A 27,952-nucleotide genomic window follows, 5' to 3' on the forward strand; every position below is an offset into this window, starting at 1 on the left:
AAAAAAGGTAATGCCAAGTAAATACAAACTACCAGAAAGTATCTTCTACCAAGACACATCTCAAGAACACAAAGCTTCAGAATAATGTCTTTGCCTGCAGATATCTGCTCTTCTGGCTATGTATTACACCACTTCTCCTTTGAAATAAATATTTCATCATCCTCTACACTAAGAAGGAGAGATGTAATTCACCTTGCATTTGATCTCAGCAATTAATTAATGTCCAATATCTTTAAAATATTTTAATTTCATGCAGATGATTCCCTCCATTTTTACTTTTTCTTTCTGGAGGTATTTTAGTGCAAACACAAAATTAACTTCTAATATTGCCCAGTAATAAAGAACAATTGTTTCAGAAAGAATCTTTCTTTAATTCTATTTCCCAAAAGGTACTTCAGAATTCTGTAGTAAGGAAAACATTTGGATGCTGAAGCATTTCTGAACATTGCATCACAATTTGCCAAACGTGCTTGCAAATTCTGGTGTATAGACCACAGCAGTTATTTGGATCCTTTTTTTGGGCTCTGCTCATTTCTGGTAACACTTATAAAACATATCTGAACCATCCAGCCTTGTGTGGACTCACAATGTTTTAACCACAACTGAAACATCCCATGTGCTCACATTCTCTGGGGTTCCAGAGTTCCCACTCATCAGTCTTGGGCGTTCTGTCATAGAAGTCTCTCAGCAGGGCCAGTATTTTTTGTCTATCCAAGACACCAACCTAGACAAAGAAATTAAAATTACCGGGCTTTTCCTGTGGTTCTTGTGACTTACATCAACATTTGCAGCACTACAAAGGCACCATCAGCCAAGAATTACCTGTGGCTGATAATTACCCATTACCAGAACATCACTATAAATTCCAAAGAAGTGAATTTATTTCATAGATGCAAAAATTTCTTCTGGGCTTTGCCGGCACTCCCCATATATATTACTTTGCAGGCTCTTCCTTTGCCATGTCCTTGATAAATTACAGTGAGATAATTGTAACTGTTCTGCCAAAGGAGTTCTTCGTGTAAAGATCAAAGCTTTAACACTTCATACTCTCAGGACAGATATTGATTGCCTGACAGTATCATGGAAGAATTTCCATGTATTATGGGCTGTGCTGTGTTACCTTAGTGACTGCACATTGTAGTTTGGTTTTGTGCCCCATCATCTCCTTTGAAGTGCGATGTATTGGCCTGGAAACATAATTAGTCCAAAAGCTAAGCTATTATGACAATCTCCCTAATTTCCTTTAAAAATTCATAGGCATTTGACCACAGAGGTGAGAGAGGTATCAGCAGTTCCAGTGCAGAGGAAGGTGCAGAGTTTATGAAATCCTTATTGCTCAGGAGTGTACACAGATGATAAACCCAGGAAAAGGCAATGATATGGGTCATTTCCAATCAGGAAATTGAGGGATTTAAAAAGTAAAGCAAACCTAAACGATTGCAAGTTTTCCATTTTATTATGTATTCCTGTTGTCATTATTTAAGTCCTGCCACCTTTGTAATCTCCCTCCCATTTAATGAAATAAAGTAGTTAATTAGGAAACTATTTACTCAAGTTCATTATTTGTAGTGAGTAGCTTTCCATCTGAATTATTGATTTCCTTTTCACATTTTGTTCTTAGATTAAAAACTGAAAAATGTAAAATTCACCAGGCTTTTAATTCCTTGTGAACTTTTCCTGTCCTTAGACTAAAGAAATAAAGGAAGAATTTTGCTGTTCTTTTCTGGAAATTAGCTCAAGATGACTGCATTGTTTATAACCTGAAACTGTAATTATTGGCACCAGTAGTTAAAAACAGAGGATATGGAAAAAACCCTACTGGTGAAGTTAGTGCTGGAACTAAGTGAACACATCACATTTGCTGGTACTGCAGCACCTTCCTTTACAGGGAAGGGGCTTTGCCAGTTCTGCAGAAAGGACCAGAACTGAAATGTAAGAAGCCATCTGGTACAATTTTAGTGCTTCAGTATCTGGTAATTTAATTCCTGCTGGTAAAAAAATGCTGGAAGTCAGGGTTGAATTTCAGCTCAGGGTGGGTTTGGAACAAGAAATGTCATCACAGAATTTTGTCCCTAAATTTACAAGATGTAGGTCCTGATTCCCAATATCTTCTGACATTAACATGCAGATACCTTGCACACCCCTGTGAAAACATTTCTTGTTATTTGTCTTTCAGCTGAATATATCAGATTGTGTTCTGATCCATTTAGGAGATGCACAAACACACATTTTAAAGGTGTTCCCAGATCACTGTGAATATTTGGACCCTCCATTCAGTATTTCCATTACACACACTCAATTTTCCATTCAAATTTCCTCAGCTGTTACTCATCACAATCATCTGCTGGTTGCCCTGAACTTTGCAGTACTAATGCATAATTTTACTTAATTAAAATGGGAATAGATTAATGAAGTATTATTAAAAAGAAAATAAGGATGTTGTTTTGGGATTTGGTTACCTTTTTTTCCTATTAAAATAATATATTTGGAGGATTTAGATAACTCAAAATCTTGAAGAATTTTTTGTTATTTGGATCCAAAACCTTTATTTTTATATAAAAATAGGTACATATATAAAAATAGATTAAATATCTGAAATTATCAAATATTAATAGGGGTTTATTTACTTATTTAAACATTTACAATTTACACAGATTTGCCATTTTAGCAGGGGTTCCTGTTATTTCAGGACACTTTTCCTTACAATTTACCCTGGGAGGAACATGTCACAGTACAGCCACCTACAGAAGAAAAGAGCACTACAACAAGAAACCATTTCCAACTCCTCTCCCCAGCTGTGCTATTTTTCCCAGTTCCTAAATTTAGTAGAAAAGGTGACTTTTCTTTGCACTTGGTGTGTGACTAAGGAGGCTGATGACAGATTCCTGCCCACCTGCCCTTCGTACTGCACCTTATGAGCAGGACAGGTACAGCCTCTCCTCTCCACAACAGAAAAACATCTGTGTTTGTACAGCTGCCCAAAACTCGGGGCAGCTTTAATGCCCAGGGAGTTGAAACACGTTGACCCAATTTTTTTGTCACCTAGATATTGGCAGGTGATGATTCTCAGCTGTGACCTGTGAGTAATTCCTTTGGCAACACAGACTAAACCAGACTTGCCATTTAATCAGGGATAGGTCAGTGTTTAAACACTTGATTGTTTTTTTGGAAATGTGATGTGTGTATCCTGAACCCTACAATGAGCTTGTTAGTGAGCAAGAGGGAAGAACAGACACTGAGAAAAGGTCATGAGAAAGCAGACTTTGTTGTTGCTGTATGGCAAGAAAGATAATAAGGAGTGTCTCAAACTACATTGGCTTGAAAACTAATCTCTTACTAAATTAAATTTCATTTTAAAACGCCTTGTTTAAAACATCCCTTGAAATTAATGAAGAGTTATAAAATAAACTGATACAAGTGAGCACAGGGACAATAAGCTAAAAATTCACAGAGCCATTGCCTTTTGGGATATTATAGCAGTGATCCAACTGTGTTCTGGGATTGTCTTGGGAAGTTTCTGTTGCAGTGGATAGTCCAGGCTGTCCTTCTGAGCTGCCATCCTTCTGGATGCATGCATTTGAAATCATAATAATGATCATGTGCATACCTTCTAATTTGACTGTAATTTAAACACTGCTTTCTCAGCTCCCTGGCCCTAACTGCAGCTCACTGAGGCAGCCAGCCACACTCACCATGCAGACTGGAATAACTGCCTGCTACCAAACAAATGGAAATTAGGAACTGAAACAAGTGCTTTGCTGTGCTTTGCAGAATGGGGTCTACAGGTAATGGATCACATTCAAGTGGTAGAAGTCCTTGGGTTACTTTGCATTTTATCTCTCCTGTGGGTACAGTAGAACTTTACAAAAGAAACCAGGCCAAGTTTAAGAGAGCTGCGTGGTCCACAGAACACTTTAGTGAACTCAGTTTGCAGGGCAGGGTTACCTTGGAACCTGGAAAACACAACTCTGTGCTCTGATAATTTTTTTTCAGCAGCAGTGGCGTCATTGCTGATAGCTGCTCACTCCTGTTGTGTTAATATTTTTGGCTCCTTGCCTCTGAGATTCCACTGGGATTAGCAGCATGGAGATGGTGATTACTGCCACAGAAATAATAGGAAGAAAGTCACTTTATAACATGAAAGGAAAGAAGGGATCCTTTGGAAATCTGTGGCAAAGACAGGACTCTGGTTTCCATATCCTTGTAGCCAGGAGGATCCATCACAGCCCTTCTTAACAGAGCCTTAGGAAAGTCAAACATCTCCTAGCTGGGAAGCAGACACATTTCTTCCTTCATCCCTGAAACAGCAGCTTGCCTGCTATTCTCTAGAACACACTATTGGTGTTGAAATGAGCCCTGTAATTCCTTTCTCTTGGCGGTAATGACATTATTAGCATGACATTGTAGAGCACAGTTCACTCTGGGTAGGCTCTGCAAGCATAGCTGGAGGAGTGCTGGGTAGAATATAAAATTTATGTAGGGGAGAAAACTAAGGTTAGGGCAACTGCTCGCTCTGTAGTAGCCAGCAACTGCCAAACTGAGGGTACTCATAACAAGTACCACACTTTTTGGATGAAGCCCAAGCTTTTAGCAATAGTTTATGCCATTGATTCTTCAGTTCCTACTATTTACTGGTTTTCTAATGAGTCTAGCACTTTTTTGTTTGCTTTTTAGTGGAGATGCAGGTGCATTGTGAGGATGATTGATAGAGTTTAAAGCTGCTGAAAACCAAATTATGGCTTTTGAGTTTCATTTCCAGCTCTGTAACTGACTTACTGTATTTTAATTTCCTGTCTATAAACTGTGGCTGAAGTTCACAGTGCTGTTCTCAGAGAGGCTGTAAAGGTGGATTACTTTGCATTTTAAATTTTAACTATGAGATTTATTGAGAGAAGCCCTTCAGATCTATAAAGTAATGCAACATAATTAATGCAATATATGTAATTATTGAAGTAATGTGCACATTTGTTAAAGTCAACCTTCATCAGATTAGCTTTGCTGAATAGATAAATTAGCACTCAAATATTCTGAACTGTGCTGTGGAAGCAGGTAATTTTTTAGAATTAAAGGCCATGGTTAATTTCTTCTCCAGAATCACCAAACTTCAGTCCCAAGTCATCAGTTTAGGTAATTCAGTTTCTAATTAGCCCTCAGTTAACAGGCTATTGGATATTTCTGTGTCTTAGAACTATGAATTTGACAACAGTGCAGCAGCTATTGTTCTCTAAAATACTGCTGAGTAAGCACAAAGAGAGGATCCAGAGTTGAGAAAAAGAAAAAGCAAGCAGTGACCCAGAGAAATACCAAACTGGGAACATGCCCACATTGAAATTAGGCTCAGCTGCTTTGCCTACCTTTCCATAATCACAAGCTTGGAAGAGGTCAATAAAAATTTGCCTCCGCGTCTCATGTTTTGTTGCTTCTTGGAAGTCCTCAGCACACTTATGGAGATATTCCATGATTTTTTGGAACTTGTCACTTGAAACATGTTCAGTGTAGGAAAGGACAAGCTATAGAGAGAAATCAGCAGTGGACATGGTTATCTTTCTTCAAGCATTTTCACCTTTAGTTGAACTCCTAAAAATCTATTGCATGCAATCAAATATTTAGGAATTTGTAATTTAAGCTGCCAACACAACACAGACTTGGTGCCTACTTCATTCTCCCCTTCAGAGGAAACAATATTCTCCAAACAAGCATGGGACACTGCAGAAATGTATCCTGATCAGTTCCTTTCCTGGTCCAGAGGTCACTTATCAAGCTCAAGCAGAGATGCTGGATCAGATCCCTCCTATGAAAAGCTGTGGCTTAAGCTTCATTTTCTTGTGGAGGATTTAAGTTCTCCATGGTTTTCTGCAGCATTTAGTATTCTTGACTTCACCTCCAAGGAGGCATTTTGAGCCACTACATTCTGCAGGAGTGACAGTCACTCAACTCTCAAATGCCACAAAAGGAGCATTGCCTACAATTTCAGTGTTTAGAGGAGCAGTTGGATACAATAAAAAAAAAAGGACTATCCTTTTGAAAATGAGCCTGCTGTCACCCAAGTCCTCTGACACTGGGAATACTACTGACTTGAGATTGATTTTATGTTCCAGCCTTGGAGACACCTTAACACTTTGGATTTATAGCCATGTGGCTTTTATGAGCAAAAGCAATATGGTTCTAAAAATGTGGTGTGCATGACATAAATAATAATGGCCATCAGAACAAACCACAATCCCAGAGCCTGGGCTGAATTATTACAGTAGGTTTCTGGAGCTAGCCACACTAACAGGGAGCCCATACAGTTAAAAGGAGAAATTTCCAAAGCACAGAATGTTTCCCATTATCCCATTTTGAGACTATGGATACCTGACATAAGTGCTAAAATATCTTGGGCTTGTTGAAATGCCACACAGGCAATAACCAGCTGAAATATTAATATATATTATTATTATTATTATTATTATTATTATTATTATTATTATTATTATTAATGTCTTTATTGCATAATTTCCAAATATATGGGACAAGTGGAAAAGAGAGGAAGAGCAGAAAAAAAGCAATGGCCTGAGGGGTGACTGGTAGGAAAAAGAGCTCCTAATGCAATGTTGGTTTTATCTTCATTTCAGCATAAAAAGAGAATGTAGGTTGGAGAGAAGGTGGCACATCTGGGGCTATGGCTATCCACCAGCTTCTTGGGGTTATTAAACCCCAGAGCCTTGTGACAGAGGAACCGTAAAGGTGACGCTGTTGGGATCAGGCAGGTTGGACAAGCAAGCAGTTTGTTATTCTGGATGTCACCTTGATGACACATCCAAAGGCTCCTGCACTAATCCTGTGTCTAACAGCTTCACCAGGACAGTGTTTACAAGCACCATGTGGGCAGGAGGCACCATCACAGGCTTAAGCCTTTCTTAGCTGATGTGCAAGTTACTGTACACATAATTAACATACATTAATTTGTTATTAACTGAGAGATTTTGACACCTCTCCAAAGAAAGCTGGCACACCTCCTTCTTGCTAGCCAGAGTCCTTGGTATAGTTTGTGACCACATTATCATCAAAAACAATGGAACTGTTCTTGTTCCTACTGATCTCACTAGAAATGGAGAAAGCCTCATGCAATCGTGGAAAATAATCTCCCTTAAAGCCTGATTCTGATCCTGCAAAGACAATGTGAGCAATTCCCTTGGTGTCAATAGCTTTGTGCCAGACTGCTGGGGGTTCTGTGTGTTAGAGCACAAAGCTTGTGAAATAAACCATTAAGGGCTGTTCTCGAGGATTTAAATGTTTTTCATATAAAAGACCCCACCAGGTTGTCACAAAGGATTTAAGAATACAACAGCCACTGTTCTGCATTTCTGAAAAAACACCCCAAACCTGAAAAGCAATGATGTGTGAGGTCTCTCTACTGAGTTTCTAACAGCCTTTAAGTAACCCAAAACTGCACTAAATTCAGGGGGAAAAAAAAGGTGCCTTTTAATTTTAAGGTCCATTAAAAGCAATGCTTTCCACATGGGAAGGGGCCGTGATCAGTGTGGAGGAAGATCATCTCTGGGTTTGGTGGATGATGGAAAGGGGTGAACAAAGGTAAATTGTAGCTGAAGATTAGAAGCAGCCCTGTCCTGATGATGGAACAGTTCCCAAGGGAAGAGATGAAAGCCTCATCATTTGATTCAATTAAAACTGGACTGGAAAAAGAATCAGAGAATGTGTTCTAAGAGAACATTCCTGGCAAATCAGACAGCCTGACAATCCATGTCTTTTGTGCTTCTGATCCCTGTTGTCATATCTTTAACTGAGTTAAAATAAAGAGTACACAAAGTATATTTTGAACAGTTTTCTAATGCTAATGGAGTGTGAATTCATTCAGTGATTATATATATGTACCATAGAGGTTGTGGTCTAATGCTTCATTGCAGTGACAAAAGCAATTCTCTGGGCTCTCATTATCCACAATAGTCTTCTTAATTAGATGCAATAATTCTGAGGTTAAATTCAAAAATATCTCATTTCATGCTTAAAAAAACCTTCAACAAGTTACCATAAAAATGCATCTCTGTGCAAAATACCAAACATGTGAGTCTCCTGAGAGGGAAGAAGGCACAAAACATCACACATGGTTGCTTGGAATTAGTCTCTGCACAGCTGCTTTATACTCTGGTTTTAATTATTATAACAGCACCCACTAGCATTGCTGCAATGAGAGTCTGCCATTATTCCTATCCTAAACACCCCTCTTTACAGGTTTAATTACCCAGCCTTAAAATCCAGCTCTGTCACAGGTAGAAATTGCTGGCAAAGCTTGGCCTGGACAGCTTTCAATATCGTTTGGACCAATTTGGTTGCTTTCAGCTTGAGGAACAGCAGAGTAATGGGGTGAAACTTCCAACTACATTTATGATTTTTATGAGTTAAAACTACACTTCTGATGTTTTCCAATGGCAGCTTCTGAGTTTAAAATTACTTGGTTATGTTTCATTTATGAGATTTGTTGCAGTTTGTTTATGGTTCAGACCAGTAATAGTTCAGGACAAAGGCTTCTCATCCCAGGTCTTCATGGCTTGGTTCATCCTGGTTAATGGAACTTAGTCAGAAATAAAAATACTGTGAGGTTGTTATTAATTATCCCAGGCTAATGGTTGTAGTGAGACCCTCCTGTCAGCAGCCAATCAAAGTCTGAATTGACAAGTGATTCAGGGTTTTGAAATTTTTAGAAAGGGATGGGGAGGGGTGTCCTAAAAACCACTGCCCCAGGAGTAACTTCCCAAAGAGCAGCAAGGAAGTGTTGTGAGAGCAGAGGATGGAAATTGAATGTGAAATTCCAGATACAGCCAGTTACCTGGGATGATGGAGAAGGGAAGCCCTTCACTTACCCCTCTGGGCTGTCCCCAGGGAAATGCTGACACTTTGTAATAAACTCCACATTCTGAACCAAATGCTCTTATTTAATTTCTCACCTTTGTGAACTCAACTAGGTATACTGTTTTTTCCAATGTGTTTAAGATTTTCAGCTTCCTGTCACGGGTTGCTGGTAAAAAAATGAAGGGATATTGGTTTAGAAAGCAACAGTTGTGATTTTGCATATTGTACACATATTTTTGCACAATGTGCTGTTACATTAATTTTCTTCTCATGTTGGATGACATTTATTTGAGGTTATCCCACAGTAGCTGAAGCATCTGACTGTACAGAGACCATCTAAATCTGCTTGCATTTCTCTTGCTGAGAATCTCCATTTAGCTATTCAGAACTGTAGAGTCATATTTATTCTTGACGTAAGTTAGTGCAAATTGCGATGATTTTAACAGCACTTACAACTAATTATGTGAGGGAGGAAATGATTTTTGATTTAACAAACAGATAAAACTGCCTTAGAACTCTGGAGACAGGGATTCTGCTTTGCAAGAGAAAAATCTGAAAATCATAGTAATTTTCTCAAGAATATGAGAATATTTTTACTGATTATCATATTCAAAAGTATGTTTTGGTCAGCTTCTGGGTTGCTATAATGGAACTGAGAAGAGACATCAAACATCCATATAGGTTTCTAAATGAGTTCTTTGAGAACAGACATGCTATTTCTGTTAGCATTGTTTTTCTGTTCTTTCTTCTAAATACATCAGGAGTAATGAGAAAATCCATCATAGAATGCATTTCTCTCTTGTTGGTTAATATGTTCCTAAACTGTACATTATCTTTATTGACGTATAAAACAGAGTGTAATGTTCTGTTAATGTACATTAAATGCTATTAAGTGAAAAAAATTAAGAAATTGATCCTATTAGAGAAATAGTAGAGAGAGCACCTCCAGCATCTGGAGAGCAAATATCTGAGCAGGAAATTCCTTCACAATCTCTTGTCCCAGGGTCTGTTTGCACTAGGGAACCACATCCCCACAGCAGGAGCACAGGGGCTGTGTTTGGCAGTCACACAACATCCTACCAATATTGGATGATTACTCAGAGGAACAATTCTGTAATACAGACAGGGCTGACCAAGGATGAGCTCCAGGCAGAGGTGACTCTAGCAGCAACAAAAACACTCTGGAGTGTCCTGTTTATCATCCCAAGCCATCAAAGACACATTTGTTATCACTGATGATCATTACAGGACTAGCAGCAGGCTTGTGTTGCCACTTCAGTGTTCCTGGTTCTATTAAATTATCATCATCTGGGGAGGTCAAGTGTGAGCTATATAAAGTGGACAGGAGTTATGGAAATCTTCCTGAGCTAAGTGCTCTGGTACAGAGGCCCTGGGCTGTGTGTCACTGGATGCCAGGGATTAGCCAAGGGAATGGCTTGATTAGATGAGCTATTGGGTGGAGCATTAGGTAAACCTCAGCAATTCCCCTGAAACCAAAACAGGTAACAACACTGTCAGACTTTGTTGATCCCATCTTTGTTCCATATCTCCCAGTATGCCAGCATTTCCAAGACCTCCCATGAGGAGGAGGTTGGTATAGTGATTCTTAAAAATAGCAGTAAGCACATGGCAATGTCTGGCTAATAAAGGATGTAAGTGGATAAAGTCTGCATCTGGTCTTTCTATCTAGCTGAAAGATTTTTTTTTAAACATTTTCCCATACTTTTCAGGATCATATGAATGAATTACATGGTGGTTCAATCTCTTTCCAATCTATCTCAAGATTCATGGTTGATATCCTAGTGTAACTACCCTTAGAGACTCTTTCTCTGTTATCAAATCCATTTTCTGTTTGCACACAGTTCATATCAGAATTCAGATCACAGCAATAAAACTAAGGAAGATACATTGAGAACTTGCCTTTTCGCATATCTTCAGGAAGAGAATCAGTGACATCTGGAAAAAACCTTATGGCACTCTGAACCTAAAAATCAAGGTAATAGTCAAAGGCCTGTGTCACATAGACAACAGTAGACTGTTACTAAAATAAATCACCCAGAAAAATCAGACATATGGGCCAGTCATGGGTCTTACACATAGGTAAGATTTGTGAACAATGCCCTGTCCTCTGATCCTGTGGTGGCAGAGCCATCACCCATGCTGCCATGCCAGGGCACATAGCACTAGCACAAATGTCCTTTTCATCCTGTTTGCAACAACCACAGCAGGATGTCCCCTAGTTACCAGTGCTGCTGGGATTCTGTCATGGCTATCCACTGTCCACTCCTTGAACAGAGCTGCCAACACCTCCTTTCTCCTTGCTGTCTCCTCAGCATTCTGTCTTTCCATCTCCTCCCTTTTCTCACGTCTGTTCTTTACCTCAGCCTTCATCTCAGCTAGCCTGTAGGACATGGGAACATAGATTAGAAAGAGACCATCATAAGCATACTTAAGATTGATTAAGCCTACCCTAAAGAACAAAACAAAACGAAGCAACTCTTTGCTGAAATTCCTGTCTATGAGGAAGACATTTAATGGAAAATCATCTGTGCAGCTCTCCTAGTTTTGTGTCATTTCAACAGTGACACATTTTTACCTTCACATTTATAATGACATTCATCATTTATTGTGTAGATGTCCTTCAATTTCCTTTCTATTCCAGCAGGGAGACAGGTGCATAATTTTGCTACAGTTGATTTACCAACAAAATTGCATCAGTCTTCATTGTCTCCAAACCCAAGTACCTTTTCACACAAGCACTTCACTGGCAAAGAACAATGTTCAAAAAAATTTCTGAAGCAGCCTCACATAATAGAGCCCTCACTGCCTTAGCACAGGGATAATACCTCATCCTCTCCATCATTTTGAACATATAGAGTTTGCAGATTTGGACTGCCAGCCAGCTCCCTTTCTTCCTGCTTTTCTTTGCTTCTCGAAACACCCAGCCATGTTTTTCCCAATCCTCCATTTCACACAACAAAAGAAGTGAATAAAATTGACCCTCAACTCATCTGCTTTGATTTTGACCTTGTTAATTTATGAAATGGGGAAAAAACCCATTAGGAAGGTCAACATGCTTAGAGCCAAATGATCAGTTCATATGGAGAGAACAGCTCCTGTTCATGGAGGGTGCTGGATTCTCTCTGCACTGAGGCAGCTACTCATCTTCATGGCCTTCACACCCTCTGCAGCTACTCAGAGAAAGGAGAATTGCTCTACTTCTGTACCTGAGAATTCCTAAACTGTATTTTAGCTAACAATTCCTGCTCCCTTCTTCCCCCTGTGTTTCACATGCTGTGAAATGGGCTGATCCTGTCCCTGCCCTCTTCCGGGGCAGTTCCTCCAGGGTCATCCTACAAATTATAACCCATCAATATTTTCTTTAATGAACAGAAAGACCTGTTTTACATGTCACAGCAATACACTTTGATCAGTCAGTTTTGTCACAAGGTCCTTGTTCTTCATGGCCATTTATCACAGAGTTTTCTTAATGAATCATTTGGTTCCTTAATCGATGGTGGGTATTGCACAAGTGCTGCTGAGGCAGCTCAGCCTCGGGCACTTTGATAGCAGGGGGAGGGTAAAATATTTTCCCATCTTCTGACTCCTTCTCAGAGTTGGAGACAAAATGCAGCAGGTGGACAAACAGATTTTTCTCCAATGTATGCTGCAGCAGAAAGAGAAAACCAGACTATTTGTAGAGGTGGCTCCTCCTCTGGAGCTGTCTACAAACTGGAAGCAGAGCCTGGGCTGTGCTCAGAGCTGCCAAGGTGCTCTGGTGGTTAATTTGGGTAGTGTCCAGCACAAGTTACATTCTGTGCTGCACTGGGCTGCAGTTTTGCATTCATTTCTAGGGTCCTAAAACTGGGCAGCTGCATCCTCTGCCTGGTGTCCCACAGACAATAATGGCAAATCAGGGGTAACAGTACTGGGCACCACCCATTGCAAAGTGAGCTCTTTTTGGATCAGATATTTCCAGAAAAATGAGATGGCAGCGAGGTGACTTTTCCCTGCAGAACCAAACATGTTTCCTCAGGAAGAGAGCTGCCTGCCTCCCACACAGGGATGAGTGACTCAGCCTGAAGGACTCCCATCCCTGGACAAAGGCTGTTTCAGGTATCAGTCTATGTGCATAAGGAATTTCTCCCATCTGTTCTCCTTCCTGCCTTGACTCCCAATCAGGCAGCAGTTAAGGAAAAACTGGAGGAGGTCCAAGAGAGCTCACTGAGGATGGAAAAGTGTTAAATGGGAACCTGTGATGAGTCCTGCCTTGCCTGAAGGTAATGCCAAGGCTTCCAGGACCTTCATTTGGGCCAGAATTTTATTCCTCACCTTTCTGGTGCTTATGTGAGAGGTGTTAAGCACAGACTGGCATTCTCTTGTAACAATTCTGGCCTGTTTGAAATCTAGTGACTCACATGAGGAGTCTCACTGCTGTGCGGTGTTGTTAAAATCCTGTGTTGCTGTGATTTAAGAATCCCATGCAAATCCCACAATACAGTCATCACAAATATGTAAATCCTGAGCTGCTGTGAATGCAAATCCCATGATACTACTACCAGTGGATATGCAAAACCTGCTGCAGCCATGATTACAGAACCCCCCTGGCAATGCTGTCTATGGAGATATTTATTTCTGTAAGCCTTGACAGTCACTTCCTTTGACTCAGCTCTGAGAGCTACAAATGGAGAACCTGTCTCCAAATGTAAAGATGGGCTTAACAGCCAAGGTCAAGATAACAGGTCATGGGTAGCCAACACTTTGTATTCAATAGGAAAATCTGTCCTCTCCAGAAACAAGCTCTGATTCACAATGAAAGCCAAGAGTATTTTAGGAGGGGAAAATAAGCCCATAAAACAGAACCAAGCAAAAGCCCAATCTAAAACCCCAGGAAATTTTATGTATTTTAGTTCAATCTCTTTTTCAAAATAAAACTGAGATATGGTCCTGTATCCAGGTGTCCCTCTGTGAAGCAACAGGAATATTAAACTGTTCCCAAAGCAAAGGTGTGGCAAGGCTGACATCCTAAAAATCCCCCCAGAACAGCCTGTGCTTGAGTGAAAACTGAAAGACATATTTCCCCAGCTAATTTGTTTCTTGGACCAACATTTAAAAATAGAAAATGAAACTGAAATTCTTTTATCAGTGACTGTATGAAATTCCCTTTCACACTGCTTTGTTATATTCACGTCAGGCATGTTCCTACAAACTGCAGCAGTATGTTTAATGGAAATGTGGAGACAGAAGTCAGATAGAGAGACTTAACATATCCTTTTAAGCATTATAATACTGGGAACTTCAATTATCTTCAGTTAGGGTTTTTGCATAAGACATGTCAACATTTTACTTCCCTAATTCCTGACACTGAAACCAATTTTCAAGGTGTATGAACTATTTATGCAAATAGACAGTCATTCAAACAGATGTTATTATTCTACAAACACTGGTACAGTGATCTAGTAGTGAATGAGTAATTTTGACATTAATCGCAATCACCTCTGGATCATCTATGAACTGAGAAGCTCACATCTATATTTTCCTGAATAGAGCAATGAAAATAAAGTATTGTTGTTCCCCTAATGCTCTCACATTTTAACCTTAGTATTTTGTAAGGTGCCATGGAACCTTGTTCCAATACTCATTAAGTACTATACTAAAGCAAACAGCCCAGAAATAAGCAACAGAACAAAAAGAAAACAGTTTGTACTTTAAAAGGAAAAAAAGAATATAAAAGGAAAGCCTAAATAAAAATCCCAGAAGGATTTTCTACAGCAAACATGTCAGGACAATGTTGTTGGCTTGGTCAAGAGAAAACATACTGAAGGAAGAAAGAAAGGTCATGCTTTTATTAAGTTTGGAAGACTAAAGAAACTATCTGAAGAATCTCCAGACCTTTGATACTAACACCTGCCCCAAAGAGATGCTGCCACTAAGCTAGACCAGTTTGGAAGCATTTTGCATTGCTCATGTGTAATTGAGACAGAGTCTAAAGAGGAATTATATCCTTGTGAAGGGCAGAATATTGCCTTAAACAGGAATAACTAGTGTTTCATTCTGTGTGCCATGTTCTGGTATTTGTCCTGCTTCTCAAGTTTTTATGAGACAAATATCATCCCTGGCACTGGTCACAAAGTGTGTTTTGCTCAAGATTCTGCCAGCCAGGCTGTAAACCAGAGACCAAGACACCAGCTCTGGCCTTGTGAGCAGCCACACTGTCAGTGCTCTCACCTGTGTGATGCTGTACCTTGCCTCAAAGATTTGAGCTCCTCCGAGACCACCTTCATTTCTCTCAGGTATGGGCCTGGTTTTGTAGGAACACTGTACTGAGGGTTATGCCTCATCAGATATTCTCCAAGATAATTAATGGGGTTAAATCTGGTTGGTTCTTGGTCTGACACAAGCACATGGTTTCTTTCCACTGCCATTAACAAATTTTCTGCTCCTTGGATTAATGTAGGGAGGAGGTTGTCGAGCAAATAGGTGCGAGTATCGAGTGTCTCCTTCTCCTCATTGTACCACTCTCTGGCCAGCCAGTCCCCAGGTTCTCTCCTCCTCTCCTTTGCTTCTTCTGCCTTTAGTGCTTGAACCAGCCTCATCTTTGTCTCCTGCAGATTAAGACATCTTTGTTGTACCTTTTCATGAAAACACTCTTTCCACGAAGTGTAATTGCTAGGACATGGCAGTTCATCACCCCCCTGATTGCTTTCCATCTCTGCTGCAGTCCTATCCTCATGTCCAAGTTCAGGATCTTGTGGATCTGCAGATTGGGCTGATTCTTCTGGCTGAGCAGCCATACCTCAATCACTGTGACACAGAAAAAAAGGAGCTGTTATGTAATGCCAAAAGATGCAGCAGTGCCCTAACAGGTGACACAATAATAGTCCATTGTTAGGCATTAAATAATATTTTTTCTATGTTTCTTCTTTATTCTGTTACTGCTGCTTTATGCTCTTAAATAAATACAGACCCTTTACTTCAAAGATCAGTAAATGATTTATAAAGATTAATTATGTATCTCAACAGCCCTTGGAGACAGAGTAACTAAATTAATGTTTTCCTTTCTTAGGGCAGAAGAAACTGAGACACAAAAGGGGAATGATTAATTCCAGGTCACTTAGAGACTCAGAAACCAAGCAGTGAGCAGTGCTTGGAACTTGTCCCCCCAGTTCCAACCAGTGGAATCCTCTTACCCCCAGCACATAATTTCTGTTTATGTCCATTCCCTGCCTCCAGGAAATCCAGTGGATTATGAGACAAAGGAAGCAAGTAATGGAAAAATCCAGATACCCAGGAGCAAGATTCCTCTACATGCTTCCTCCACTTCAGCTTTTCTGAGACTGTGACGAACAGTGAGGAAGCTCGTCCCACAAACTACTTAATTTCAACTGTGGCAACTATTTTTTGCTCTGGACATGGATCAGCAGAACTTCTACAGAAAGGAGAAACCTATACCATTTTTTCTGTGATTAAGTTGCTCACAAGCATTTTATGTTGTAGATCACTCTGTAAAAGAATAATCCCTTAAGAATTCCAAGAACTTTACTGCTTAAAATATTCATTATGTGAAATGTCAGGAAGAAACTGAGCTGCTCACAAGGCACAGTTTGAAAAATGTTCCTATATATCTCCATGCATAACTGTCTGCATCTGGAATGGTATTAACAGACACAGAACGGAGCAGAAGACTGGCTACCATTTGATTCAAAGCATGGAAAATCAACAGCATGCTGAAAATCCCCCAGCTCAGTGTTCAACAACAGCAAGGGAAGGGTGATATTAAAAAATAGTCTAACACCATTCCAAATTAGAGATGAAACTCCACTCTGAACTTGTTGCCACTCTACCCTCTTCAAGCTTTTATTTAAAAATGCTTTTCACTGAGGCCTTTCAGTATCCATAGCAATAGCACTGCTTTTGATATGTATTGCTCTTCCTATTTAAGCATTTGTAGCTGTTCTGAAGCAGTTCAGCCTCCCAGGAAATGCATAGATATGATCTACATCCCTCCTGGCACACAAATTTAATTATGAATATGTTGACCTTCTGGTTCATTAACACTGTTGGAGTACAAATGCTGCCTGGATGGGTGGGATGCTCACAGCATTAAATTTCTAGGGTTTTTTTCTCAATGGGCTTGTTGGCATCTAGTAAATTTTTTCCAAAGGTGCGTTCCTGCTGGGAATGGGATGGCTTTAGCTGCCTACCTGACCCACATGGAGAGTTTTAGGTTGGCAGTTGGCTTTGCCACCAAAGGCATGAGCTGGAAAAGAGTCTGGATTTACAATGGTAGAAGGGAAACCTGCCCACCCTAAGGAATTGTCCCTTGCTTAGGTGAGTTCATTTCAACAAGCTGTAAAACCAGACTCCTTGGTTCAAAGCAGGGTGTTAACCAAATGTTCTGGTCACATTCCAAATCAGCTGGTTTTTCGATGCCAAAATAAACTATTCTTATAGTTTCAAATACTTATGTTATTTCTTAAACATCCTTTATGAAACCCTCTGCAGTTTCTGTGGAATGTTAAAGTGACAACTGCACTCTGCTTTATGAGGTGGCTGATTCTGAAAGATGACGAATATGTTTTCTACACTGTTCTCAACCTTTTGTTAGGATGGTTTTGAGGATTAGTAAATGTTTATAAAGGATCTCCATGTATCTGACCAAAACAAAACATGAAACAACCAGTGTGACTGTTCTGTCTCCATTCCATGGCATCCACGTAACTCCAGGAATGGAAGCAGAGCATGGAGAACTGTGCCCAGTGCTTTAATGCAGTACAGATGAAGAAGACTAAGAGGGTATGGAAGAACAAACTAAAAAATAAACAACAAAGGAATGCTACAATCAGTACATGAAACTTGGGATTTGTGAAGGATTATAAGACTCCATTGGCTCATAACCTTCAGTGATTCTCTTAGTTGAGAATTTGGCCCATAAGGAAGAATTTCTGCACTGAAAGGGTGCTCGGGCATTGAAAGGGATGGAGCCACCACCATCCCTGGCAGTGTTCAAGAAACAACTGGACATGGCACTCAGCGCCATGGTCACATTGACAACATGGTGTTTGATCAAATGTTAGATTCAATGATCCTGGAGGTCTTTCCCAAACGGAATAATTCTACGAGTCTATGATTTAACAGTGATATTGAGACCTCTTAGGGCCTGTGGCATTCCCAAATGGAGACCAAATAACAGCAAGCATGGAGCACAGAGGCAAGCTCTAGAAACACCCAGGGAATTTGAAGTGTGATATAAAGTTTCCTGTAAGCCTTTGTTCAAGCTGAAGGCAAGATAAGCTTTCCATTATTTAGTAGGATGCCACTTCCCTGGCTCCTTTTCTGTAAGAAAAATATTCTTGCTGGAATCCCTGCAGGTATAAAAATATTATCTCAGTGTTTTCTGTAGAAAACCCAAATGTGCTCATAAGCAATATTCTTATGGTTTCATTCTTATTCTGTTAGAGAGTTTTGATGGGATAAAGCCAGGAACAACTAAAGTTTGTTTAGGTAAATATTTTCTAGGTGCTTGAGTTATAAAAGTCCTTTCAAAAACAAAGTTCAATCTCTTTGACATTCTATTCCTCAGAAATAATTTTGCCTTTCCGTCATGTGTTTCATAGAGCATATTTATCTCATCAAAAAAAGTCCAATATCCTTTTCATACATGATCTTTTCAATACAATCAAAATTTAAAAATATTTCCTCATTTGCTTTCTGAATCTTTGAAGAACTGTTTTTCTTACCTTTGGAGCAGGTATCAAAACAGATCTTATTCCTCTTGCATTCAAAGTGGCTTTGCAAATCAACAGGGATTTAATATATGCCCATGAACCATTAAAAATCTTGAAGTGAATTAGGAATTTCTCAGACATGCAGTGGAGCTGGGCTGTGAGTTTTACTCCTCTGTGTGTTTGCAGTTGCTAAGCAATAATCCCAAAGGTTGCTATGTCTTTCCACATTCAAAATTGCTGTAGGTTGTCTTTTGGCTTTGGCACAGCCCAACAGACTCTTCTGTACTGAACTTAGAACATTGCATCACATGACTGAAAAGAAAATAAAATCAAGAACGAACTATGAATAGCAACAGAGAACATTATGGGCACAAATAGAGAATCCACAGGTGCCAGTGACAGGTTACCTTCACATTCAAGGTTCACAAAGTCCAGAACTGTCTCAAGTGCATTACCAGCTGAAGGGAGAACAGTGTAAACCAGATGTGAGGATCTCAGACATAAAAATAAATTAATTACAAACTCAATTTAAACATTTTCATGCTTGCTTTCTTGTGTTGCTTTGAAGCAGCCTTGCAGGAAAGGCACACAAGCATTAATGAGGGGGGAGAACATGATGCCATTTTGTCAGACTGCTTTTAAACCTGAATCTAAAGGAATCTGATTAATCCCCTTTCATAATCTCTCCTATATTCTTTGAAGAATAATATGACAGGGAAAGGAGAAGGCAAAAGACAAAAACATCTACAACAGGCATTCTCCACTCATTTACACAAATGTAAATCAGGTGCCTGTTCAGCAATTCCCTTGGGTTAGGCAGGACTTCCAACTGAGAAACTTATGACAATTTCTGCCAGGAAATGAGGTTTATCTAATGCTGCTTCTTTCTTTGTATTTTATACTGGAAATGGAAAAACCTTTAGATTGCCTACTTGCAGGAAAACTGAACTGTGACTTTATCTATGGTTTTTTGTCATTGGAACAGCTGCAAGGTGCCCTGCCCTCTATTAGACTCCATTTCATGGGATAGCCTGTAAGAAACCTTGAAATAGAGGAGGTCAACTTTCATGTGAAAAATACACTGTAATAAATTATCATTTCTTTGCTATTTATTTGGAGAAATGTATCAGAAGGCAATATGCTTACTGCAGTGCATTTCCAAGATGTGTTGAAGTCTAGCATCAATTATGTTAACAAAATGAAGCAGAAAATTAGTGCTCAGGAGTAATTTAAAATGAGGATTTAAACTGGATTGTGCACTTTTTCCTCAAAGCAGTTTGCACATGATTAATTCCTGTTATCTCTTCTCCCAGGTGGGCTTGGTTTTTCCCTTTGCAATTCAGAATTCTGTTGTTATTATGATTAACTTACAAAACTTCTGGAGAATGAAACATAAATTTAAAAATAATTTAAAAAGTGAATTGTTTTCAACTCCTGAACAAGAATATACAGCTATAACTTAGAAGGATGGATCAAACCAGCTATATTTTTATTTTTCTGGAAGTGGAATCCCATGGGTTAAGCAAAGTTTTAATTGTACCATATCTAACTTGGCTGTTATCCCTTAATGTTTTTGTTAAGCAAAGTGTATCCTTTTATTATGCCACCAAATACTTGCACTGTTGACAAAATAATGAGCTGAATATGTCATCACAGATGTTTTCCTGGAATTGCCTCTTCTATCTTTTTTTTTTTGTTTTCTCTGTAAGATACATTTTGGGAGCTCTCTGTTGTCTTTTGCAGCTGATGCCAAGATTATGCAATAAAAGCCCTAACATGTAGTAATAATAAGTTGTGTTAGCCAGGGAAATGTTTGCAGTGTATTAAATAGTCAGTTTTGGAAATGTGTACAAAACCAGCTCATGTACAGCTCTATTTCTTTGAAATGCTACTCTGGGCTGAAGCAGCAGGTGTTGACCACAGTGCTGCCAGCACAGGAAAGAATAAGGCCACAAGCTTCCAGTCTGTTTTTTGTACCAACCCTGATGCTGTGACCACAGCCTGCCCTCTAATTGCTCTTTTCAATCCCAATACATCTGCCTTATACCTTCCTCCTCCACATTTAAATTCTGCTGCTAAAAAAAAAACATTGCACATGCAAATTACACCTTCCTAGAGGCTGGAGAACTGTCACAAATTGTGGTTGTTGTAGCTAATAACTGATATGTCAGACTTTTAGTGAACTGTAGATAGCAACTCCATTGTTTACCTGTGGTAAATGTTTTTTAAGAGTGTTTGCTGTTCAAATACCTGGAAGATTTACAGGGTATATGAAAATTACACAAAAGTCTACTTTGGAACCTGGTTTAAATAATAATTTCTTGATAGCAATCCCTGCATGACTTGATCAAAATCCAGAATGAAACACCAGTGTCAGGTGAGGGAACTGCTACAATACTCTGGGAACTTTAGTCTTCTATCAACGCAGACATATCTGAACATGAGCTATGGGCCTGAAAGCAGCCCTGTATTTGCACATTCAAGACCCTGGCTTGATGTGCAGCCACTCTAAACTCAGTTTAGTCCAGTTTAGGAAGTCTGTCCTCCATCCTCACCCGTCCACCAGGAGGCAAAATGCTCCATTAGCAAGGCTGACTTCCCCATTGCAGCCAAGCCCAGCTACAGGAGCCTCTCGGATCTTTATTTTAACTGGGGAATAACCTAAAGAGAGACCACTTGGCTTCTCCAGTTCTTAAATTTACAGGGAAAAAGTGCTGTCAGCCTGAGGAACAGATCGAAGGAGCATCAGTCATGTGCTTAAATGGAATCTGTGGGTTGATACACACTCCTGACAGAGAGTTTGCTCTGTTTAACGTTTAGAACAGTTTCTGGTTATCATATGTAATGTTGTCATTCGATGCCCAAGACAATTCTTGATCCCAAGTCACCTCCTTCCCATGAATTTTGTACATTCTTGATCCAAATTACCTCCTTCAGATGAATTCGGTGGCACCAGGCTGAAACTGCAAAGCAAATGAAGTTTTATAGCACTTGACCCTTTGTTTCAGACCCCCAAACGCCCAACAGTTCAGCATCTGAGAATGTTTGAATGCTTAAAATGTAATCATTAGACACAGTTTTTGGTGTTTGGGCATGTGCATTGATGAATGAAGAGGTGTTATATGCTGCTTTCATTATGGAGTTACTATTGCTGCCTAATCCAAGGAAAAGCTCCGTTATGTGACCATTAATGCCAACTTTCACCAGGGGTTGCCATACCCACCATCACGGCTCCCAGTGGGATGGGATTCCACAAACCATCACCAGCCAGGAGGCACACTGAGGGTGCCCTGCTGACACAAATTAATAAAAACCACCTATGAGGCTGAGGGACCCGTGGGGCGATGCCGAAACCCCTTCAGCAACCGCGGGGAGAATGCTGGAGCAGTACAGGTCCCTCAGGGACGGGGTGGGGATGGCGGGACCCTCCTGCCCATCGCAGCCCCCTCAGGGATTGGGGTGGGGATGTCGAGCCCCTCCAGTTTATCACAGCCCTTTCACGGGCCGGGGTGAGGTTGTCGAGACCCCTCCAGCCCATCGCAGCCCTCTGACGGGCCGGGGTGAGGACGTCGAGCCCCCCAGGCCATCGCCGCCCCCTCAGGGACCGAGACTGGGAGCGCCGGGAGCGCTGAGGAGCCGCCGGCGCCGCGGGGGTTAACGCGGCGCGGCCGCCAGGGGGCGGCGCCGCGCGCGCGCTGACAGCCGGCGCGTGCGCGCTGGCGTCTCATTGTGCCCGGCCGGCCCGGCCCCGCCGCGCCTCAGTCGGCGAGAGGCCGCGGGCGCGCGCGGAGCTGCTGCCGCTGCCGCCCCCTGCGGCCGCCGCCGCCGCGCCACCATCCGCTCTGCTCCCCTCCCCTGTCCCCGCCATGGAGTGAGGCCCCCGCCGGCCGGCCGGACGGGGGGGCCCCGCCGCGCCTCGATGGCTCTGGTCACGGTGCAGCGCTCGCCTACCCCCAGCGCCACTTCCAGCCCCTGCGCCTCGGTGAGTCCCGGCGGGCACTGAGGGCAGCGCGGCGCTCGGCGGCCGTTGGGGTCCGGCGCGCGGCGCTGCGCATGCGCCGCACGCCCTCCGCCTCAGCCCCCGGTGCCGCCGGTGGCCGGGCCGGGGGCGATGCGGGCCGCGCTGCCCGGGAGCGGGGCTCGCACACCGCTGGGCTGTGGCCTGCTGACAGCCGAGGGGACGGGCGGGGGTCCCGGTGCCCATCAGCAGGCGCGGGCCGGGGTAGGGCAGCTCCCTCCCGGCCCTCATGGTATCGCAGGGTCCCGGTCGTACCCAGCCGCTCTGTGAAGGATGGGGCGGTGTAGCGCTGTTTCCATAAATCCGCTCGGTTTATTCTGTGTTCATTGTGGTAGGAGAGGCGGGAAGCGTGTGTGGAAGCGACCTGACATGGTTGGGGCTCCGGCCGTGCTCAGCTGATCTCATCTGACAGCACCCTCTGGGTATCCCCACTGCCCGGCTCTGCCTTCGCGGGCAGCTAAGGTGGTTTTCTCCCCCTTTTTGTAGAACGGTGCATATAATCTTCACACAGCTGTGTCTAGTCCTGGAGAGACACAGAACGGCCGGATTCCAAATCCCTGAGTGAGATGTGCGGCAGGACAGATGTTCCCGTCGTTGCCCTGGGTTGGGCAGGCGGCTCTGAAGGCTTCTGCCTTTCTATGCTCCTTAAATTTGGGACAGGCTGTTGTTTTGTTTGTTATTTGTATTTCTCTATTACAAACCCCTGCATGTTAACCCCTTAAGCTGCTGCCTACCCCCCCATGTGCCGTTTCTGATGTAGTCAGGGATGAGAATGAAAATAGCTTTGCTTTCACTTCTGTACGCTTCGTTCTAAGTTAGCATTTATCCTTAAAAAACCTCATGCATTATCACACTGCTGTTATGCCTGATTTGGAGGAAGCGAATAGTTGAAATCCCAGTTGCTTCCATCCTCAGTGGTGGGGGGGGATGAAAAAGCCAGCTACTCTGAAAATATTTCTTGTTGTGTTAGGTAACCTCTTCTGAAACAAGATCAGCTGCTTGACAGGTCTTGCCTGCCCCAATGGCATTTTAGCTGTCAGAACACTTACCTCTTTTTTCCCCCTCTTTCATTCCCATGTCTCTCCTAAGGTATGTTTACTTAGCAACACAGATTAATTTCACTTATACTTACCTGCTATAAATATTAATGTGCTGCATTACTTCAGAGATTTCTTCTCCCTCTGACTTCTTTACCCTTTCCACTATTCCTTTTCCCATACATTTATAGCATTAAATGCATCTAGTGAGAATAAAAAGGTCTCTCTTGGCATCTTCCTTCTTTCTCCCGTTTGGTTGCATCTTCCTTCTTTCTCCCACTTGGATGCATAGACCCTCTCTTTGTTAAATATTTTATATACATATGAACAATTAGTTGTATTCTCTAAAGCTTTTCCATCTGCAACAGCCAGGCTGTTTCCCAACCAATTAAATTAAATTGAAATCATGCTGATATCTGGATACTACTTAGTTGTTAAATATAAAAACGACCCCCTGTGGAGCCTGATAAATCCAGAGGATGCAGCCTTGGGTTTATGTGTCTATATTTTCTTTCTCCCATGACATGATATGGAGGTGTATTCTGTACCAGAAATAAGTGTGTGGTATATTCCTGGCCTGGTTTTGGGCTTTGCAATTACTTCTCCTTTCTCAGACTTCTCTTGCAGTGTAAAGTGAACTTGATTTTCGTCACTATCTTAATTGCTATTGTTTGAACACTTCGCATTTCCTGTTGCAACTTCCTACCACACTTCAGGTTTGGGCTGCCCTTTTAGCCTCTTCAATATCTGGGGTGGGTTGTTTTCACCCTCTTTCTGTTAGAGCTCATGTGTGTTCCTCCTTTGCAACAAACTTCTTGTTTCTTAATCAAAACTTTGTCATTTCAGATGATTCTCCTTCCTCAGCTGCTGAGGGTTTGTAAGCAGGGCAGACACATTTTTAGTCCTTAGGAAGGCTTTGGTCCTGAACCTGCCACACTTGCCATTCTCCTGGATTTGTGTCAGCTGCAGCAGGAGGACTTGGCTCTTTCAGTTTTAAGTCAAATTGTTTCAAGCAATCTGTAATAAACTGATGATGGCTTCCTTTGACTGTCTCCAGGTTACCTCTTTAAATGAAAGCTCATTTTGCTCAATAATTTTGTCAGTAGGATAAGGGTCTGTCTTTGCTGTTTCTGGGCAAAGATTATCTGGTAACTGCTTCAACTTGTGGGCAAGGGAGAAGCATGTCAGTGTGCAAGCATATGGCTATGTCTAATTCTGTTTCCAGGTCACTCTAGAATTTTGAGGACAGAAATGGATTCTCTTTTAAAACTGCTTGATGTCTTTTTGCTTCAGAGATAAACTTCTCAGACAAGGAGAAAGGGTGAAATTAGTGTCCTCAAACTGGATTTTTTGCATTAAGTGTGCCCTATAAACTTATAATTGGCTCTTACAGATTCAGGGGAATAGCTGATCTGAATCACTCTGAAATTGGACGGCTTTTATTTATAGGTTTTTATCTTGATCTCATTGCCACAGAGCATCTCATGAGCATTCATTTCAGGGTAGTTCATGCAAAGTGTTCATTATACATTTACAGCCCTCTGGTTGCTTGATGACTTGTAAAATTCCTTTAATTGTCTGTCCAGACTTTTGCTGTTTGTTTTGGCCTTTGGTTATGCAGTCACTCTTGAGAAATAAGACTGCAATCTTCAATCCTTACAGCAGAACAGTTGTCTTCTGATGTGCCATGTTAGCAGAAAGTGGTGCCAGACAGGACCATGCTACAATACAAAGATGCCATGAGGTTTTTGGTGCTAATGCTGTGGTATTGTTCAGTGCAGTTCTTGGCTCCTAAGAAAACCTGTATGGGAGATAATCTATTGATTCTTGGCCTTTTAAAGTATTTTTGATGCACAGTTACCAAAAAATGGTATCTGTAATTTCTGGAAAATACTATTTTCCTTTTGTTTGTTAGATCTGCTTCCTGAGAAGAAGCTGGGCAGGCAATCTGGCCCTGGCTGCTCTCACAGTTCACTTGTCTTCCCTGCCCTGAGGGAGACAATATGCTTTTATTGGAAGGGACCGACTGACCCAAAAAGAGAGGATACGCTGGGTATATATTGTTCTAAAATGCACAGTTTGGGAAAAAATATTCTAAAGCAAAGTAAAACCTAAAATATTGGACTTTCTCACCTTAGTCCCAGGAGAACAGCTTGAGCAGAAAGTAGAGTCCTGGAAATGTGTTTGGGAGTGTCTGTCATGTTGTGCTTGGAAGCTCCTTGCTGGTTGAATGTACAGGAAATTTTTTCCCCACTTCTTTATGGGGAAACTAAATATAACATTTTTCTACCCCTGGTTCTGTAATTGCTGTTAAAGAACGTGGTAATTGTGATTTTACTTAATCATTGATAAGTCCAGTCTATTTCACATAGAACTTATTTTTCTGTTTTCCCTTTTTTAAATAAATAAATTAATCTTTTGATTGCTGCTGCATGGATAAGGTTATGGATAATTAATTTTTGGAGGGAACTAAAATGTAGCTGGGTGATCAGAAGCTTCTTATGAAATATTTAGTCAAGTTAGGAATGCCTAATATTTAAAGATGCTCTGATCAGTAAAGATCATTTCTTGTTTCTTGGTTTTGTCCAGCTGATGTGTTTCAGGTATAGCCAGAGCTCATTCTGAAAACTGAAGTATTTGGAGGCAGTGGCCCAGAAGAATGAGCTGATTCCTGCTTTAGGCAAACCTTGTAGTGCCCTACAAGTACCTGTTTCCTCTGGTGCCAGCTGTCACCATTTGGGAGATAAAACTGTTTCAGTGAGGTGATCTGTAACTTCCTTTCTTTGAAACTTCTTCTGCTGAAAGACCTGTGAGGGAACCAGGAGGCCTCCACCTCTAGCTGGGTGTGATATTGTGTTATTAAAAGATGATTTCTCTCCAGCTGGACAAGACCAGGCTGTTGGAGAACAGATAATTTTTGTGTGTGCAAATGCAGTCATGTGTGATGAGCCTCTCCTGTTCCTAAAGCAGTTTGATGGTTAAACTGTGACAGAAGACCTGTCCTTCTCTGCAGAATCTGCTGCCTCTTGTACACACTTAGCAGGTTTCCTCTAGGATCTGCATGAAGTGCAATATCCTCTTAGAGGTGAGAACAGTATTTGCAGCTGAGGATGGTGACAGTGGAATTGGGGCCTCACTGAGAACCACAGAGAAACATTCTTAAAACTTGCAGAGCGCATGAAAAAAATCTTCATCTTTTTTTAAGAGATCTAACTCCTTCTGTTGCATATCTCAATGATAGCTTGGTTTCAGTTTTCACCTCTTGAGTTCCAGTGGCACATAAATTCTTGTGTTTTGAAAAGGAGCTTGTAAATTTGAAAATGCAAATAGCTTGTGATGCTGTAATGAGTCATTATCTGACCAGCATTGATTCTTGCTGTTTAAGAAATGAAAATAAGTTGAAAAGGGCAGGGTACAGTAGCATCTACAGTCATTCTGGGAGCAATGACATGTTTATTTAAGTGGAAAATACTATTTTGAGCAGAGACTGCCATCCACAAAGCAGTCTGATGGAAATATTTTAGTGTAAGAGAGCTGCCTTTATGCAGGGGTAATGCCTGAGGATTTCCAGTTACTGGAAAAAATCCTGAAAGATCTAAAGCTGCAACTCTTCTGTCTTGGGAAATGGAAAAAAAAAAAAGGGAAATAGCCTTTGGGCAGCTTAGCTCACTTAGCTGCTCACAGCCTGCAGCTCAAGGTTTCATTCTTCAGTCACAAGAAGCCACATCCTCCTAGGACCAGCTGAAGCCAGGGGGCTCTTTGTAGTCTTCATGTCTGATTCTTGCTGATGCCATTAGCAAGAAATACAAATGGAGCTGCTGGTTTGTGACCAGTGCTGCCTTCATGTGAACTGGCCCTGCCACTCAAGAGCACTTAGGCTGGTCAGCTGCCTGCTCCAGGTGTTCCAGTTGTTCAGTTCAGCCTCTGAATTAAAAGTATTTCCACTCTGTGCCATTGATTTCCTTGAGTGTCCTTTTAATTTGATTATTAAGTAGTGACAATGAAGCTCATATCTTTTGCATAAAAGGGGAGCCTTGGAAGCAGGAGAAGAAAGAGATGATACCTACTGGAAATAGTGATTTAAGCAAGGCACACACTGTTTCTTACCTTCTGGCTGGAAGCTGTTCATCTGGAGTGCTCTTTAAAGGGATAAAAACTGATAAGGCCTAAAAGCCATTTTTGCATTTCTGAGTTGGGCCATATAAATGGATGAAATTACTGTCAACCGAACCATCTGCAAAATGTCTTATCACAATACTGCAATATTGCAGTGCATGTATTCATGTGTTTTAGTCAGCATTTGGGCAGGCTTCTGTATA

At 41.3% G+C, this 27,952-nt stretch overlaps 2 protein-coding genes across 3 annotated transcripts in view; one reads left to right on the top strand and one right to left on the bottom strand.

The window, feature by feature from the left end:
• Window positions 1-22,638, bottom strand: part of EFCAB5 (EF-hand calcium binding domain 5) — a 35,667-nt gene extending 13,029 nt beyond the window's left edge. Inside the window, exons 1-9 of one of the 2 annotated variants that reach the window (XR_014949561.1) lie at window positions 22,530-22,621; window positions 21,507-21,541; window positions 18,591-18,890; window positions 15,079-15,654; window positions 11,095-11,251; window positions 10,771-10,834; window positions 8,946-9,016; window positions 5,355-5,510; window positions 625-724 (exon numbers count right to left, since the gene is read on the bottom strand). Coding sequence is in view for 1 of the 2 variants with exons in the window: in XM_031506472.3 (XP_031362332.3) it covers window positions 625-724; window positions 5,355-5,510; window positions 8,946-9,016; window positions 10,771-10,834; window positions 11,095-11,251; window positions 15,079-15,644 (1,114 nt within the window). In the remaining variant the exon portion in view is untranslated. Of the gene's footprint in view, window positions 1-624; window positions 725-5,354; window positions 5,511-8,945; window positions 9,017-10,770; window positions 10,835-11,094; window positions 11,252-15,078; window positions 15,655-18,590; window positions 18,891-21,506; window positions 21,542-22,529 lie in introns of both variants that reach the window. The other variant, XM_031506472.3, reaches the window with a different exon arrangement.
• SSH2 (slingshot protein phosphatase 2) overlaps window positions 22,340-27,952 on the top strand; it is a 90,426-nt gene continuing 84,813 nt past the window's right edge. The window contains exon 1 of the mRNA XM_031506469.3: window positions 22,340-22,560. Within this exon, the coding sequence (XP_031362329.3) occupies window positions 22,498-22,560 (63 nt within the window). The 5' untranslated portion in view covers window positions 22,340-22,497. The remainder of the gene's footprint in view (window positions 22,561-27,952) is intronic.

Source organism: Lonchura striata, chromosome 19, assembly GCF_050655825.1.
Source record: "Lonchura striata isolate lonStrDom1 chromosome 19, ASM5065582v1, whole genome shotgun sequence".
NCBI classification, from domain to species: Eukaryota; Metazoa; Chordata; class Aves; order Passeriformes; family Estrildidae; genus Lonchura; species Lonchura striata.